Here is a 17,398-nt window from a genome sequence, read left to right as displayed (position 1 = left end):
GCCGTGTCTTTGTCCAAAGTCCCACTTTTGATTCACCTGGTTACAGGGACGCATTGTTTGTCCTCTTTTGTCTGCATGTTGTCGTGAGGGAGCCGTCCCATTAGACGGCTCAACTCAGAGACAAACCCCGATGAGTGAATTAATGAAAAGTAGTCGGTGGAGGAGGCAGGAATACCAAATAAACCATCTTGTCTTCTCTGGTGGGGATGTATTAAGACCCTCGGCAGATAAGGAGGTTGTGAAAGATTGAACATGTGTGAGGAAGCAGCACCAGGTGAAGGCTGCCAGCACTGGGCGGATGAGCACCAGTTGGGAGGGTGCCGCACCCAGTGAGCCAGGCTGCTGTTGTGTGGCAAACTAACAGCTTCAGGCGATATATAAATGATCCAACCAGCAGCTTGTTGCCCAGATCACACATTGAACAGGATTGATCAGGAGGAGGAACCTGAAGCTTAAGTTTTATAAGTCTTCACTATATATGAAGTCACTTAAACACCTTCATCTGAAAAGTGTGCATGAAAACAGTTTGAGGGGAACTGAGGGAGCTGGTTCTATACCTCACAGTAGCTTTAAATAGACTGTGCAGATAAAGCAAACCATCTGTGTGAAGCAAGGGATTAAAGCTGAACAAAGTTCTGATGCACAGCTGCAGTCAGAGCAGATGCTGTGGAGATCCAGCATGTGCACATCAAACCAGTAGCTAGCACTGGTGCCTTCAACCAGTAAAACCAGTGAGGAACAAATGGGCTGTGGAGCATTTGCCTTCCGTTTGGGTTCTTGGTGTTTCAACCACAACAGAGACTTTAACCAGAGTGTGGATGAGTTGAGGAAAACGTTTTAGAAGATGAGAGAAACACGAGGAAAGTGGAAAGTAGGTTTAGCTGGAGCTGGTGTGACTCTGCTGCAGACAGTCAGTGAAGGATCCACTTCTCCCGGTGTGTCTGCTCCTCAGCTACATGCTAGCGACACACTGAACAGTCTGTGTGTGGAGCTGCCCGGCGGCCACAGGCTGAACACCAAGGAAACACCAGGAGAAACATCACAGGGTGGATTCCACCAAACTCACACTGGTTCAACCTCTTCCTGCACTTTAACAACTTCTCACCAGCATGTCTCTCTCTCTCTCTCTCTCTCTCTCCGGGTGGAACACCGCACTGCTCCGGGAGGGAGCTAGCTGCCCTCACGGAGCTTCCCGGCGGCGTTTAGCTCCTCAAACCCCCCCCCCTACAACTTTTTCTTTTATCGGTTGGAAGTTCATCGTGAGAGTTGTCTTACCTGGTCCCGGCCATTTCTTCACATGGTAGACGAGCCGCACACGGAGAGAGAGAAGAAGAAGAAGAAGAAGAGTTCTCTGTGAAGTTTCTGCTTGTTAGCGCGTTGTCTGCTCCGTGTGTGGAGTGAGCTGCACGAGACGCTCCTCTCTCTCTCTCTCTCTCTCTCTCTCTCTCTCTCTGAGCGTGTGTGTGCCTCTCTCTCTCTTTCTCGCGCTTTCTCTCTCTCTCTCTCTCTCTCTCTCTCTCTCTCTCTCTCTCTCTTTCTCGCTCTTTCTCTCTCTCTGTGTGCCCCCCCTCTCTCTCTCTTTCTCGCTCTGTGTGTGTGTCTCTCTCTCTTTCTCGCGCTTTCTCTCTCTCTCACTCTTTCTCGCTCTGTGTGTGCCTCTCTCTCTCTTTCTCGCGCTTTCTCTCTCTCTCTTTCTCGCTCTTTTTCTCTCTCTTTGTGTCCCCCCTTCTCTCTCTCTCTCTTTCTCGCTCTGTGTGTGTGTCTCTCTCTCTTTCTCGCTCTGTGTGTGTGTCTCTCTCTCCCCCCTCTCTCGCTCTTTCTGTGTGTGTGTCTCCCCCCCTCTCTCACTCTCTTCCTCGCTCTTTCTCTGTGTGTGTGTGTGTGTGTCTCTCTCTCCCTCCCTCTCTCTCCCTCTCCCCCCAACTCTATCTCTCTCTCCCTCTCCCACCCCCACTCTATCTATCTTATATTTCTATATTCTAAATGTTATTTTACCAGACGAACTGGTATATATCATTCATAGCCTTATACATTATTCATATTTATTATTTTATTTATTTATATTTATCACTGTTATTATTATTTAATTATTTTTAGATTGTAAAGTTACTGTTTTTTCTACGGTAATAATAGTCTTATCTTCTACTTAACTTTGAATATTTCAATACACATCCTATTGAACTTTAGACTGTGCCACTTCACTCTTCTCATGTTAATTTTTCTACAAATAAAATATCCGTTTGCAGTAAGCTGTTTATATTATTAATCTACATATTCTCTTTGATTTACACATTTTTCAGTTACATTTTATTATTGTATTTTCTTGTATACCTCATTCCAGCTATCGGTTGCTGGGATCAGTACAGTTTATTTTATAATCCTGTTGAAAATGCTTCACTTCATGGCTATAGACAGTAATTTCTGACTTATGGAGTGAAATGAAATTCTGTCTATAATAAGCTCTGGATCTAATATGGAAAAACAGTCTGATATGAGATGCAAATCTGTGCATATTTGATTTGATAAGGCCTTATTTACATATTCAAATATAACATTTCATAAAACTTTTTTTTCAATGAAAGTCATCAACTGGGTAAGTTTAATTCTGGCATTTCCTGTAGTTTATTTTTTTGGAAAAGCATTGCTAGGCGACACACCTTGACTAATATTTGAATATCAGAGATCAGATATGCTGATTTTTCAACGTATTCTCATGTGACTCAGTCAGTTAAAACCCTGAACACCACAACCAGCTCTTTCATGAGGATAAGAACTTGTTTCTCCACTGTAGTAATACTAGTGTATTACTATGTAACCCTGTGGACAAGCAGACAGAGACACCTGCTGGACAGCAACACAAGTAAGCCGACATTATGTCAGAATAATAGTCGGGTCGAATTTATGGTCAAACAACACTTTATTCACAAATCACTATCAGCACTCAGGTCTATGGAAGTAGTTGCTAAAAAAAGTCACAGAAGCTAACAGAGGCAGCTAGCTAAGATTCACATCAATAAGTATTACACTGTTGTGTTTCTCCTCCGGAACAGGGTAAACTCAACATCCATTGAAATGTACACGGCGCTTCTCTTCACAGTGAACCCCTTAAGTGCTTTTCCCATGTAAATAAGGAAAGAACAAAACATACAAATTGAGGGCAATGACATTCTCAAGCTACACTTCTTACTACAAGTTCATCTTGTCAACTCATATCATACAATGAGGTCTGCCTCTTCAGTATTATAAAAAATATTGTAAACATTTATATTAATTGCACAACATACATTCAAATACGTACTGTACTGTACAGCAAGGTTTTGTATCTGTGTTGTTATTCTGTAGCACCATGTATAGCAAGCTGAACACACTTTTTGGATACTTCTACAGTGTGGTACTGACAACGCGAGGGAGTAAAACGACATTCACTAGTAATGACGCATTCTGCCAGTGGACCCATCTTCTGGAGGTCTGGGTTGTATTACTGTGGGACGGTGGCTAGTGTAGGTCTGTACAAGGTGTGGCGGTCTCCACATCTCACAGCGTTGAGGAAGATGATGCTTTTAAAGGACATTCATCAGCGTTAAGATCAACTATAATACAAAAAGATTAGAAGAGTCTGTTACTGGCGGCTGTTTGAAAAGTCTGTGCCACCTCCATGTGCAGACACGTTGGTGCAGAGGAAAGAGCAAGAGATATGTCCAAGCAGTAATGGTTAAGCATGTGCCACAGAGACATCATGAGGCCATGGCTTCATTGCGTAGCAGCAGAGTTGACATGGATCATCACTTTGCCACCTTACATCTCATGACATGAAAGAAAAATGATTAAAGCTGATATATATTATCTACAAGCAGTACCGTTAGACTGAATGGCTTGTGGATACCAAACTGCCCCCACCTGATTCACAGCATCTTGTTGATGGTAACAGTCCTCACAGCTGGGGGTTAACAGAGGATGCACATGTGTATGAAATGTGTGCGGCAGGTAGAAGTGACGGTTGAAGAGTTTTTACGCCTCCTCTCAGTCTCAGCGTCTCCTCTGTCTGGGTGAGGGCTACAAACAGCAGCTCTCTCAAAAAGGAAAAACCCAGAGTAGAGAAAAGTGGTATCTCAGGTTATGGTCCATCGAGGTGTGGTCAAGGTCCTTGGGTTTTTGCCTGCACTCCCTCCCTTCTCCTTCCTTCGCCGGAGGAGGCTGATGTGCTCGGTTGTGGGATGCAGGTGGTTAGCCAACCCACCCTTCCCAAATCTGCCCCCTGTGCAGGGGGAAAACAGAGCTGTGAGTTACATGTGCTGCTTGAGGGGTTCACTGGAAACCGTGGCTCCAGTTGTGGTCTGTTCCCACCAACACTGCGAGGAAAAGTAACGGATGACAATAACAGGACTGAGAACACAACAAAATGAGACACATCTGCATTGCTTCACAGAATTGGACTTGAGTGGATGGCTGAATGAAAAAGAAGGTGAAGGTGCAGCTTTGCAATGCAGGTAGATGAGTTACTGTAATTAGAGATGTACAAAGCTACTGTGAAATGGAGTGAGGGCAGCATGCTGATGGGTCATCTGACCAAGCTATAAGAAAATCTGGACAGAGAGAGGAGTAGAGCTTGGCTGACTACAGAGGAACAGATGGGTTATGACAAACTCACAGCGATTTGGACGAAGGCTTCTTCACTTTTGGCCTCTTTCGACGATGAACTGGCCTGAAGCATGCACAGCACGTAAACACGCGCAGGGCAAATGCATGTAGACAAACAAACAGGTATATACACACAAAACACACACACACACACGCACACAGGTGCACACACAAACATGCATGCGCACAGACACACATACACACCCACACGCACAGCAGAGACAAGCAATTAGGCTTCATTTCTAAAAGGGAAGACAAAAGCTGAAATTCAGGCTCATATTTTGGCCCTTTTTTGCTTCTGCATGCTGAATAGACTTTGATCCCAACAGCAAGGAACCGTGGAAGTTTAAAAAGGATCAATTTATGTTCAAAAATCACAGTATTTCATTTTCTCGACTCCCCAGATTAATCACTGAGCAAAAATTTAACCAAAGACGCACTGGGGAGTCTGTAACCTCTCTGATTTTACATTGTTATATGAACTCCATCTGCAGTGTTTGACAAAGTAATCAGCTGTGCTGCAAGAGGAAAAAAAAAATACCTGTATTCGCTGAAGTAGCTTCGCTCCTTCCCTCCTAAAAAGAATGGAAGCTCACATTAGTCCCAGTCTGAATCAAAGGAGACGTAGTAATAATTCATGTTTGACTTAGAGGAGCTTTTCTCACCCTTCTCCGGGTTGCATTGCTTATGTCCCTTGCAGCCTCGTAACTCCATAAGCTGTTGATGCAATGCGTTCAGAGTGTTGCGGTCGAGCGTGCTGACAGCATTTATCAGCTGCAGGAATAATAAGGACACAATGTCAGCAAAGGCTTTGGGAACTATGGAAAATCTGTGCCCCCTGTGCTCACAGGAATGCACCATCAATCATGTTGTAGATTCATTTTTGTAGTTATTATTCACAAGTTTTTGCCATCATGCTTGCGTCTGTACAAATAACATACCTGGTATGGGTCAGTGTTGATGTCAAAATACTCCAGGAAACCAGTAGCAAATTCGCAGAACAGGAAGTTGTGTGTGTCATTGATGGTCCTGAGGCACCAGTAGGTGTTGTTGTTGGCACTGGTACATGCACAGAATGGACCCACTGAGGGACAGAGGAAGGGGGAGTGGGTAGGGAAGGGAGGGGTGAGCGTGGAAAACAATGGATATTACACCAGGATTCCAACAATATTGTTTTCATCATATCTGCTGGAAAATAAAAAAAATAACAGTTTTAACATAATATTCTTCTAAAACAACATGTTGTTCCCCACTTGTCCAGAAGGGGGCAGTCTGCCAGTGGTGGTTGTCATGGGTGAAGCAGGTCAGACCCGGCATGCTGCAGGTGTCGTTGTTCTGGAGTCTTTTGAGGAATTTACGGAGTTTCTTTCTGCGCTTCTGGTCCTTCTCCAGCCACTGACTCTTTAGCTTGGACGGCATTCTGACGAAAGCACAAACATTTGTTATAATAAAAGTGCGGGAAGAAATCAATCAGTTATTAAGTGTCATAAAATGTAGGTTTTTACCTCAGTGAGTGCATGCGTCCTGCATTTAACTTAAAAGTGTCTTTATTCTTGAGGATATAACTGAAAAGACAAAAGGCGACAGTTTAAGTTTATGATTATATCACTGTGCTGCTGGTGACAGTGTTGTGTCCCGATCAACTCTCACCTGGGTGTGTCACACTGACATTCCTCTGGCCGCACCTTTTTCAGGTGACCTTTGATTTCACGCAGGTTCTTGATTTTGGTCTGCAATGTTTCGATCTAAACTCAACAGGAAGAAACACATAGACACAAAATCTTCATTAGACACCACACGATATTCTTCATTGAAAATGTTTTTACAGGCCGGCTTAAAAAAGGAAGGAAAAGTGTCAGTACCTCATGCTCAATGTGAAGTTTATGGTCTTTCCATGCTTGAAGGGACTTGTAGAGTCCTCCATCACATTTTACTGTGTCATTCATAAGAATGGAGCATCTGCAGGAACCCACAAAAACATTCAATTCAAAAATTAAATCCAAATTCATAGAATTACAAATAACTGCAGACAGATGTATATCCTTAGGACTTTGCATTGATTTCTATTTATTGAGGACAGCCTAATCAAAACCTTATTCATAACTTTAACCATGACCAATTCATGCTTTACACTAACCTTAACCTATCCACAATTCTCAGGTTACCTCTAACTTAACCAGGACGTCAGAAATTACATTAGTTGGTCCCTATGAGGTCCAATAGTCCTGATAAGGTCAGTGTTTGTGTGGAAAAAGGTCCTTAGGAGATAATAACAAGCACACACACACCTGTAGGTGACTTTAAGAGAAGGGGGTGGTGTGAGTCTGTTGCTGCTGGTGGGTTTGGCTGTGACTCCCATACCACTGAACTCCTCATTGTCCTCATCATTCTCAGCTCCAGTCCTAGTGTCTGTGGGCCAGCTGCCGTTACTGGATCCCAGCGGCCGGTAGCCGTCCTCCAGGTCCACAGCGTACAGGTCTCCATCCAGCTCAAATGATACGGAACGAGCCCAGCGCTTCCTAGAGGCAGCCTTACCGGATTTCATCTCTGAATAAGACGAGACAGAAGAATCTGAATGAGACGGAAAAAGAGGATTGTGTTTTGGCTACTGCAGATGACAGGTGAAGACCAGCATGTGCCAAAAAACATTGATATAATTAATTTCTCTCAAGGCCCTATTAGTGAAGACCACCACTTGATGGCAGCACAGACACACACACTCCTCATCTCATGAATACTTCAAGAGCTGACTATTTTAGCTTGAGATTAATGTCCTTGTTTGGCAAGGCTTTGTAGACTCCTGCAAGGACATTTCAAAGGAAATCTTTCTGCACAAAATCACATCTATTAATAACCAGCAGAACAATGGTGCATGCGAGTGACAAGGGGAACTTACTCTTCTTGGTGAGCAGCCTCTTCCTCTTCAGGAGTGATGTTTTGACGCCCACGTCACCACAGTTGCAGCTGTCTGCGTTGGGGGTGAGGGACAGCTGGGAGGCATCGCTGGCCATCAGAGCCTGCATACGTGGGGCAAAGAGACTCGCCATGCCCTTGCACTTATACAGCCTCAGCTTGCCAGACGGGTCCTCCACACACTGCCATTTCTAAAACAACAGAGAGGAAAATATGATGGTAATTCACAAAAGGCTTCTGATTAAAAGGGGCCTTTATGGCATTATCATCAAAGAAACGTGGATCTGTAGAACTTAAGTGCAGTAAATATTCCAGATCAATATTCTTATAGGATCAATCTCGCTATTCATATTTCTCAACAAATCAGGGTTCTATATACACATATTCAAAAACACGGATTAAAAAAAGAGACTTTGATGTTAATAGAACTCTGAGAGCACAAATTATCACTCTGCACAAGCTGCGCTCCATGTTGTTCCCCTCAAACTTAATTAAATCACTCTGCAGGTCAGATACCTGTCCTGGCTGCTGGCAGGACGTCTGGTACTCGGCTTTCTGGCACAAATCCTTCACACGCTGGTATTTCGGCAGGAAATTCTCCTCCTGGGCCATTTCCTTCCCATCAGCCCTCTTGTGTGGAGGCTTCCTGAAAAGACAGGAAAACATGAGAAGTTTCCTTGACCTGAGCAAAGGCAAAGAGTCTAGTGTCACCACAAGACAATGCCTGGAATGATGTCCCACAAAAGGTCAATCGATAAAACCTACCCTCTCTCCACCAGGAAAGAGTCTCTCCAGGTTTTACCCTTCTTGCTCAACTGGAATCTGGAAAATGAGAGAGGAAAAAAAATCTGTCCAACCACTCAGTGATATTTGCACTGAATAAACCGGCGGTCCTTTTCTAAATGCCATCCTTGTACAGCACTGGAAAGGTGTTATACATTTATATTTGGATTGCAGATTCCATTACGTGCAAGAAAACACCAAGAACAGAGATTTAGTAAAACTTTGTGAAGTTCAGGTAAATTACTTCTTGGCACACAGCCACAACTCTGCCCCATTTTAAATGTCATTCTTCAGGCGTCTGTTAAAGGCCAAGAGAGTGAGTAAAATAGCTGATGTGCATGCTCACCTATTGACTGGTCTGTCTGTGTCCAGCAGCTTGAGGATGGATTTGCCATCCATTTCTGCCGGAATATCAACACCGGCCATGTCCAGCATAGTCGGTGCCAAGTCAACATTCAACACTATATGAGGATTACTGCAGGGAAACAGGAGGACAATGAACAGTGATCACATTTGTATTCATTTCACAGATATCAAGCTGTTTTCAGACATGAACTCTGGAAAATGGGTCCGGAATATGTCAGGGAAATTATCTGGAGTTTGTCTGAAGGCATTGAATACAGCATCTAGATATCAGAGGAGTCACTCACATGGCACCATGCTCCACATTAGGTCCTCGTACAAAGAAGGGAACACGGATATCAAACTCATAAGGCATCGACTTGCCCTTGACCAGACCAAACTGGCCGATATGGTAGCCGTGATCCGAGGTGTAAATGAGGTAGGTGTTGTCCAACTCCCCCGTCTCCACCAGCATGTTATACACCTACAGAAGATACGACTCATCAAACACTTACAGAGTGGAAAAACTTTTACTACGTGTTCGAAAGCTCAAGTCTCCTGTGCCCGTTTCAAGGAAAATGGGATTGAACAATTTACCAAGTGTGTCAGTGAATACATTACACAGTCACAGTCAGAACAAGCACAGATCTCCCAGGACTTGAGGGTGTCAGACAGTGTGAGTTTGTCTGGTGTGTTTAAGCGTGTGTGTGTGTGCTTCTGTGTTTAAGCATATGTCTATCTGGGTGCTAGTTTGTCCTACCTTCTCCACACTGTCGTCCACAGAGAGCAGGGTCTGCATCCTCCTGCGTTGCAGCATGTTGGTGAACTGCATGTGCACCGGCTTCATGGCCCCTGTGTAGCGCAGGATCCAGTGCTTGTCTAGGTTAGGAGCATGGTTGTAGCTTGGGGTTCTGAAGGTGGTAGACAATGGAAACATTACATTTCTGTTGCATCTTTCACATACTGAAAAAAGGATAATATCAAAGCACAGTATTGCATTGTATCTCACCATACATTTGTACCCAGTTGTTTTTTCCATCTCTGTATGTGTAGTTTCTATTTTCTAATGCTGTAAATTGGATTATAGGAACTGTACCAATGTGTGCGGACTAACAGCAGGATTATCTGACTGCTCTTATCCTTTCTTTCCAAAGTAGCCATAAAACTGTTTATATAGTGCCAAACTGGAAGTTACATAAATTGTGTAAATGCAAAGCATTGCAATCGATAAGTCTGAACACAGTTCGATCAATATTTAACTCAGAGTCATGTGGAACTTTAATTATTTGAGAATAAACACTGCTAAATAGCTAATGAGATCTCTAAAGGAAACATATTTAACACTTAAAGTGAATCGATTTGACTTTTAAGAAATGCTAATGCCTCGCACAGCCTGGTCCACAGTGGCAGCTCTAATGTAGTGTGAAGAAGCGTCTGCAAGGTGCCAAGGTGAGAAGAAGCTTAATCACCCGAGGAGTGCCGGACTTTTACTGCCTCTCTCGCTCTCTCTCTTCATGTGGATGATAACGGCAGAGGGAGATGGAGTGAGAAAAATAGCTAGTGCAGGCTTGCTCGGAAAACATCACCCGAGAGGGAGCAAATTTATGGAGAAAGAGCAATTAAAAGTTTGTACAAAGACACTGGGGTGGAATTTTCAGAATATTCTTTGTATAAAGCCTGTGTGGCACAGGTTAATGATGCTAGAGGGATTAGATGAGGCAGGGTGAGGGTGTGAGGGGGCTGGAGAGAGGGGGCAGAAACTGCAGTCTCATTACTGGCCTTGGATCTGTCTCTTGAGGCCAATTGCAGGTCAGCCATTAGCCAGCCGCACTATACAGCCAGTCACAAGCATGGATGGTCAGAAAGACAAAGGCTTGAAGGTTTTATGTGTCTGTGTATAAATGTGTGTGTGCCCATAATTCATTACCTATGCATTATCAATCATGTCTTTCCGATCACGGCTGGCAAAATGGTACACATTAGCTCATTCCAGCAGTAACACTTATGTGAACAACACATGAGCCAAATATACCGGAGTGAAACACTGTCTGAGGAGAGGAAAACAGCGGAGAGGGCTCGGCTGCCAGCAGCGTACTGCAGGCAGGGGAAGATAAGATCGAGCTGAGATTATGGAATTTGTGTCATTCTGGGTCAAATGAAATGAAAGGGAGCGTGAATGTGAGGATGACTCATATACCGCAAAATGTAAAAATTCCACCTTTTGCTTGTCAGCTTTGTCCCACATTAACCAAATCGGTTTACATCAAGTAAGCAAATGCAATCCTCATCTAACTGCTCCCCCTTGTTTGTGTAGGTGAGATTATTATCATAGATATAAATCTCTGAGGGCTCACAGCTTGGTAATATTACCAGTGCTCTGTTTGTTTTGGCCCCTCAAGGCAAATGTTCTCACATGTGCTGTGATGCGTTGGGGAAGGCAGAGCTGTACTGCGGGGCGGAGTCCTCGGGGCCGTGGGGAGCAACATGGCTCAGCACCATCATGACAGGACGATGGGGGTACATCTTCTTGGACATACGGAAGTAGTTGACGCTGTCATTGGTAATGACGTCTGTCAGGTAGTCCTGCGGAGAAGAGAGACATTTTCCATCAGACACTCGGTGAGTGACAGAGGAGAGCAAAAGAGCAGATGTTAAGCTCTTACTGTGCCGGGTCATTGCCCATTACAGACTTTAAGATCCATTAAAGCTAGGGTTGGTAATCCTGTATTTCAAACTGAAATCTACATAACCCATTATTTTTCACAGTATGTCAGGTTGGTTACACCGAGGGAAAATTCAACATTGTCTCCATTAAATCAAATCAAAATGTTTAAAAGTCTTGGTCATCACATCATGCCCATTTATGTAGAAATATGAGTTTGGAAAATATAAAGGGATGCTATCATTTTTTCACAGTATTTAGCAAAAACAACATATGGTAACAATTAAAAGCAATGCTTAAAAACTAACCTAGAAATATTTCCTTTAAATTCAGCTACAGGGAATGTTTCTGTAAATTCAGGGAGGGGAATAATTAATACCACTAATACCTTTGAGTAGTTGCCGTTGTGTTTCTCTCGTGCTCCGTTCCTACAGAGGGTGTAGTTGTAGAAGCGCGAATTCTTCACCAGTGCTACCCATTCCTTCCAGCCAGGGGGCACATAGGAGCCATTGTACTCATTCAGATACTTTCCAAAAAAGGCTGAGCGAAGGAACAGGATTATGTTAATGTTGTCATCAAGCCCCAAGGAATCTGTGAAACTCTCAACTGAAATGTACGCGTGCGATGCTACTTTCAGTCTTCACCTGTCCTGTAGCCGCTGTTGTTGAGGTGCACGGCAAAGGTGTGCGGCTCGTGGTGGGCCTGCCACGACGGCGAGGAGCAGTTCTCGTTGTTGGTATAGGTGTGGTGGTTGTGCACGTACTTCCCCGTCAGGATGGAGGAGCGGGACGGGCAGCACATGGGCGTGGTGGAGAAAGCGTTGGAGAAATGTGTGCCGCCCTTCTCCATGATTTGCCGAGTTTTGTTCATGGCCTGCATTGAGCCTGGGAGACAAGAGTGGGAGAGAGAAGTGGGTGGGGGAGGTTGGACGAAGAGACAGGAGGGTGAGAGGCAATTCAGAGGCCATGGATTGAAAGGCAAGGGACGCAGAGGGAAATAAAGCAGTTGGAGAGGGGGAAAAAGAGTGAGAGATCAAGGAAAACAGAGAGGGTAAACAGTGAAAAATATAAACACGGGGCATGGGGGGCTAGCACCAAAAACCATTATGGACATGGTGAGAGAAAAAGAAGGGGAAACGAAAATGAGGGGATAAATCTTTTTGGTAAAGTGTAACCCACACAGTGCTTGTGTACCAAGAGCTTTTCAGGCTGATGGTGATTGTTTGGGGAAACAGATGCTTGACCATAAATTCCTGCTTTTCAATGGGAGTCTTCTCACTAGCGATCACAGGAGGACAAAGGATGTCACCGAGGCCATTATGCAGCCACTCCAGTCCAATACGCCGCTAAAGGACTTAAGCGGGTAGGGAGATGGCCAGGGTTTGGCAACCGGACAATGGAAGCCATAGGCCGCCCTCATTTCATGCCAGCAATGGAGGAGTTGGCAAATGAAGCACATGACTTTGAGTGGGCCAGTTGTTATGGTGCCAAGAGGCAGCATTAGACTGACTTTCCCTTGCTGAGGCTGTTGGATACACATGGAGAGAATATCCATACCCATGGGACATCAACGCAAAACAAACAGAGAGAGACAGATGCACAAACACCCAGTCAACACACACACAGAGGAAGGATTGACGGAGGAAAATGTCTAACCCAGTTCGATGTCCTGATCGTCAGTGAGGATCAGGATGATGTTGGGTCGGACATTGCGAAAGTGGCGGTCCCTCTGCGGGCGTGACCTGTGGCGGTATCCAGACAGGTAGCCAGAGCCATGGACCACAGGAAGCACTTCCACCATGACAAAAAGGAGGACAAGAAGAAGAGGGAGCGGGGCCGAGAGAACCCGCCCTGCCATCTTGTTACCCTGCAGTCACCTCCTCAGTCCTCAGTTCTCTCAACCTGAGAGACGAAACAGAGACAGAGAGACGGTTAAAAATAAAATACACACACACACACACAAACATGGTAAAAAATAGCAGATGGAAGCCTTGCACAGCCATTACAGGGTGCTCTTCCTTACAAATGCACCCGTTTAGGCTGAGCTCAGCTCGTTAATCAATCATTAATGATGCATTAGAGTGGTGTCATTGGCTGGGTGTAATGATCTCTGGTGATGAGCACATGGCTGGCAGGCTGGGGCTAATGGGCCTGGGCCTAGGGCCAGCTCAGGCCTCACCTCCCCAGGAGAGGGTAAGGATGGATATGAGGGATGAGGGGAGTTGGTGTGCGGTGGGGTGGGAGGAGGGGTAAGGAGCAGAGGTGAAGGGGAAAGACAGAAGAAGAGAGGATGAGAGGAGGAAAATGAAGACAGGGGTCAATGAGCAGGGTGACAATGTAAAGAGAGAAAAGGAGAGGAAGAACATCGATTTAGATACAGAGTCGACACAGTGTGGAACAGAAAAAATACTAAAAGTGCCAGTGAAAAATGAGAGCAGGAAAAATAACTGCAGATATATCACCAAGGCCAATAAAAGAAAAGAGCCTCAAGATGTGCGAAAAAGTACAAATTCTGCTCTCTGTGAAAGTTTAACATGACAATTAGAGTCAAATAAGTGTTAAATAGAGCTTTTTCCTAATTAATCTCTACATGCGGTTCGACATAATTATACTGCAATCCTATTAGCTCTCTAATAACTCTTCCTCATTAACAGTATATCCCCTCAGAGTTTAACATGGAAACTGTTTTTCTTTGCTCCCCTGAAAATATGCAGCATTATCTACCTGTCTAAAACAATATCTATAATTAGTATGAAACTGCAGGAACATCCACTGCAGTCACAGAACAAAGCAGAGGCAAACAACCGCTTCTAGTTTAGATAGATGCAGTTCAACCACAAGAAAAAACGTTTCATAAACAGAATATTTAATTTCTAGAACAATGACAAACATCAGGAAGAATTTATTTTTTGACATATGAACTTTTAAAACAAAGGAAGTCATGATTAAATAAACCCAATTTGTTCATATAAACCCACGTTCTTTTCACTCCGCAGTAAGATGTCACACATTTATTTGAGAAATACTGAACACATGTGCCTATTTTATGATGACACATAATCACAGCAGCCACATGCCCTAGTGACCATAATCCATAAACATGGTTTACAGGAGGCAGTGAATACCCTGCCACCACTATCACACAAAGGTGGGGGTTTGGGTAGATGTGTGCGTGTTAGTGAGTCCACAAGGAGTACGTGGTCGGAGCAATCTTTGTGTGAAGATGAAGACAATAACAACAACACAACTGCAAGCTTTCTCTGCTGGGACTGCTCCTCCTTAATGACAAACTGACTGGAAAACAGTTCAACACAATGCAACAATGCCCGGCTGTACGCACACGACACATTTAAAAAAAAGATAATTACAAGAGCTAATATTCTCACAGAGTCACGGCAGAGAAGTGTGACTGAATGTAAGAGATTTCCTCTCGAACAGAAAGCTCCATGTTCCCCTCTGGTCGAATCTGGTGTCCAGACTGTGCTCATTAATAAAGTCTTTTCTATCGCACCAGCTCCCACACACGTCCTCCATCCTCCTCTATGGTCTTGCTTTGCTCATAAGACACAATTGGGCACTCTCAAATGCACACCACAAACATGTGAATATATGTGCACACACACAGACACAGACACACACACACACACACACACACTGTACAGCAGCAGCTGGGTTTACACTGGTTTCCAACAGCAGGGCATGTGGTTCTTCCCCGCAGGAGCCCATGAGCTCTGACCCAGGGCGCTATGTGTTTTGAAATCGTCCTTGCTTCAATCTCCTGCTCTCTTCCTGCCTGTATCCCTTCTTTCATATCAAGCATTGGATGAAAACAATCCATGAACAACACACATGTAACCAGCATTGTCTATATTCATCAGTTATAACTCCTGGATTCCAGGACATCTACAATGAATAGAGAATAGATTCAGTGTGTTCAGCGCTACACCTCTGCCACATCCTCTTTAAGGGATTGTTCACCCAAAAAGAAAAAAATCCCTCTTTATCTACTCAGGGGCATCACAGTGGACATTTAGGCTAAATCATGGTGTAAATTTCCTGGTTTACCAGTCGATTTTGAATGTGTGGAGGTTTTTTCAGTTTTGTTTCTGTTGTTTTTTGTTTTTATTTGAACAAGTGGAGGGTGCAACGCTGTTTACCCCTGAAACTCCCAAAGTGTTTTGTGGACTCTTCACCCACCCCTCCATAGAAATAGGGGTGAGTAGATATTGAGTGAATTTTCCTTTTTGGGTGAACTATCCCTTTAAAGAGTGGTTTTATGTTGTAGAACATATAAATTCCCTTTGATGTTGTGCATCTGTTCAAAAAGCTGATGGGGGGAAAAAACCATCATGGAATACTAAATTTAGTTCAGATTTACCAGCTCAGTTATATACAGTGACATATCAATAGCCAAGTATGTAAATGCTGTGTTATTGACATGCTACGACGGTGATTATTTCCTGACATTATTCCCATGAGGCCCTCCTCCTTCCCCCCCGGTAAACTGAGGACTAATTGGATTTTCAGGCTTTTATCAGCTCTAACTGACACATACAGTGCTTTCTTTTCAGTTCTCTCTTTCATCCACCGGTATTGTTTATCTCTCTGGGTGGCAGATGCTACATGAAACCACAAAGACGACGCAGAGGAAACCGTAACGTCCAAAACAGAGAGAGGCTCTTTTAGGAACCTTGAAGATGTGAGGAGAAACAGAGATGGACCACCGTATAGGGAAACTTAAAACAAGCTGTTATCAGTCTCCAATAACATGACCAGTGCGATGGTTAGTACACATCCATAATGCAAGAGCAAGCTGTTGTTTCTGTAAACTACTCTGAGGATTTAGAGCTGGTTTTCCTGAAACAGCTCTGGCCAAATCAGCTTTTTACACTGTGAGTGAACGGCGAAACGACAATGCTGATTCAGCCGAATGAGATGGAATGAAAGAGGAGGTGTTTTTTTGCAATTTAGACAGAAACACTAGACATCATGGGTAAATATGACTCTCAGCAAAACTCATTAAAGATTGGGGGCTTAGAGAGGAAGGGCTGGGGGAGTGTGCTTGCAGAATATGAGATCATAGGGAATGGACTTCTAAAAAATGTTTGAGGGCCAAGGATCATCTGAGGTTATACTAATGCCAAGTGATGCCTGGAACTCAGAACAGCGGAGGAAAGTTTTGCAATTCAGTCACTGGCTTGTAAAGACGCTCTATGAGACAGCAGCACAGCATTGCCAAATAAAAACTTAATGACGCCCATCATTTATTGATAAGACTGAATTATAAATGCTGTGACAACCGAGCTAGCCATGTCACAGCACGGGCATGATGGTAAGAAGGTGGCAAGAGTGGAGAGATGAAAACGTACACCAGATCTACAGACAGGTATATGACACTGCCCAACAACACACATCTGTGCTATAATAGTTCAGGCAGTGAGTAAGCTAAGAGAGTGCTTTATGAATCTTCCAAAGACTTAATGTACTCCCCCCCCCCCTCCATAAATAAAACACCTTGGGCTTTGAAACAGGCATAAAGTCTGATTCATACAATCTACAGCCCACTGAGAAGGCTGGAGCCACAGACAGAATATGAGAAAACCTCAGAAAGTACACTTGCAATTTAATCAGCAGCATCTCATAATACCTATAAAATATGAAGGGAAAAGCCCACAAACTAGAAGCCAAACTCCTGGTTTCTCTATCACAAATGTTCTGACACAGAGAGAGAGATGGAGAGAATAAGACGGAGAGAGTGTGAGAAAAGGAAAGGAACCTCTAGGCACACAGTCAGGAGAGAACAAAGCTCGAGCACTTCCATTGCAGATGGATTTTTTTCCCAAACGAGAAGACGTGCTTCACAGACCAAGACTTTCTGTATAAAATAAAACCAAATATGGGAGCTGGGAACATCCACATCTCCTCTTTTCGTGCTGGAAAACATACAAGGAAGTGGCCGGGAAAGTTTAAATAGACACATCCAGTTCTGAATGTGGCCTGATGCAACACTATCAAGCCGATCCCTTTGGTCATAATCGAGGCTGGCAGGGCTTTGCTAATG

General features: G+C 44.0%; 2 protein-coding genes across 3 annotated transcripts in view; both read right to left on the bottom strand.

Moving 5' to 3' along the window:
• Positions 1–1,474, bottom strand: part of arhgap46a (Rho GTPase activating protein 46a) — a 31,086-nt gene extending 29,612 nt beyond the window's left edge. For both annotated transcript variants that reach the window (XM_061069058.1, XM_061069059.1), the window contains exon 1: positions 1,276–1,474. In XM_061069058.1, coding sequence (XP_060925041.1) covers positions 1,276–1,289 — 14 coding nt within the window. In that variant the 5' untranslated portion in view covers positions 1,290–1,474. The remainder of the gene's footprint in view (positions 1–1,275) is intronic.
• Positions 1,475–2,898: 1,424 nt separating this feature from the next.
• sulf2a (sulfatase 2a) lies at positions 2,899–13,195 on the bottom strand. The gene is made up of 20 exons (XM_061069057.1): positions 12,994–13,195; positions 11,983–12,222; positions 11,727–11,878; positions 11,090–11,259; positions 9,437–9,587; positions 8,985–9,160; positions 8,681–8,809; positions 8,317–8,373; positions 8,068–8,197; positions 7,535–7,742; positions 6,927–7,185; positions 6,501–6,597; positions 6,289–6,383; positions 6,144–6,203; positions 5,892–6,058; positions 5,580–5,722; positions 5,304–5,412; positions 5,180–5,213; positions 4,649–4,702; positions 2,899–4,255 (listed from the first exon to the last, which is right to left on the bottom strand). The coding sequence occupies exons 1-20, from the start codon at positions 13,193–13,195 to the stop codon at positions 4,225–4,227; spliced, it is 2,664 nt and encodes an 887-aa protein (XP_060925040.1). The 3' UTR covers positions 2,899–4,224.
• Between the last annotated feature and the right edge of the window lie 4,203 nt (positions 13,196–17,398).

This window comes from Limanda limanda, chromosome 4, assembly GCF_963576545.1.
Source record: "Limanda limanda chromosome 4, fLimLim1.1, whole genome shotgun sequence".
In the NCBI taxonomy this organism is placed as follows: Eukaryota; Metazoa; Chordata; class Actinopteri; order Pleuronectiformes; family Pleuronectidae; genus Limanda; species Limanda limanda.
The sequence above is the reverse complement of the archived record's forward strand: the minus strand, read 5'-3'. Positions and strand labels throughout refer to the sequence as shown.

Bases quoted from the DNA above. Each gene is read 5' to 3' on its own strand.
- sulf2a (XM_061069057.1), bottom strand. From the start codon at position 13,195: ATGGCAGGGCGGGTTCTCTCGGCCCCGCTCCCTCTTCTTCTTGTCCTC. The intron at 11,879-11,982 runs GTGAAGACTGAA...TCCTTCGCTCAG, and splicing joins CAACAGCGGCTACAGGACAG to CCTTTTTTGGAAAGTATCTG. The intron at 6,598-6,926 runs GTGTGTGTGTGC...GGGTTCCTGCAG, and splicing joins TCTCTTAAAGTCACCTACAG to ATGCTCCATTCTTATGAATG.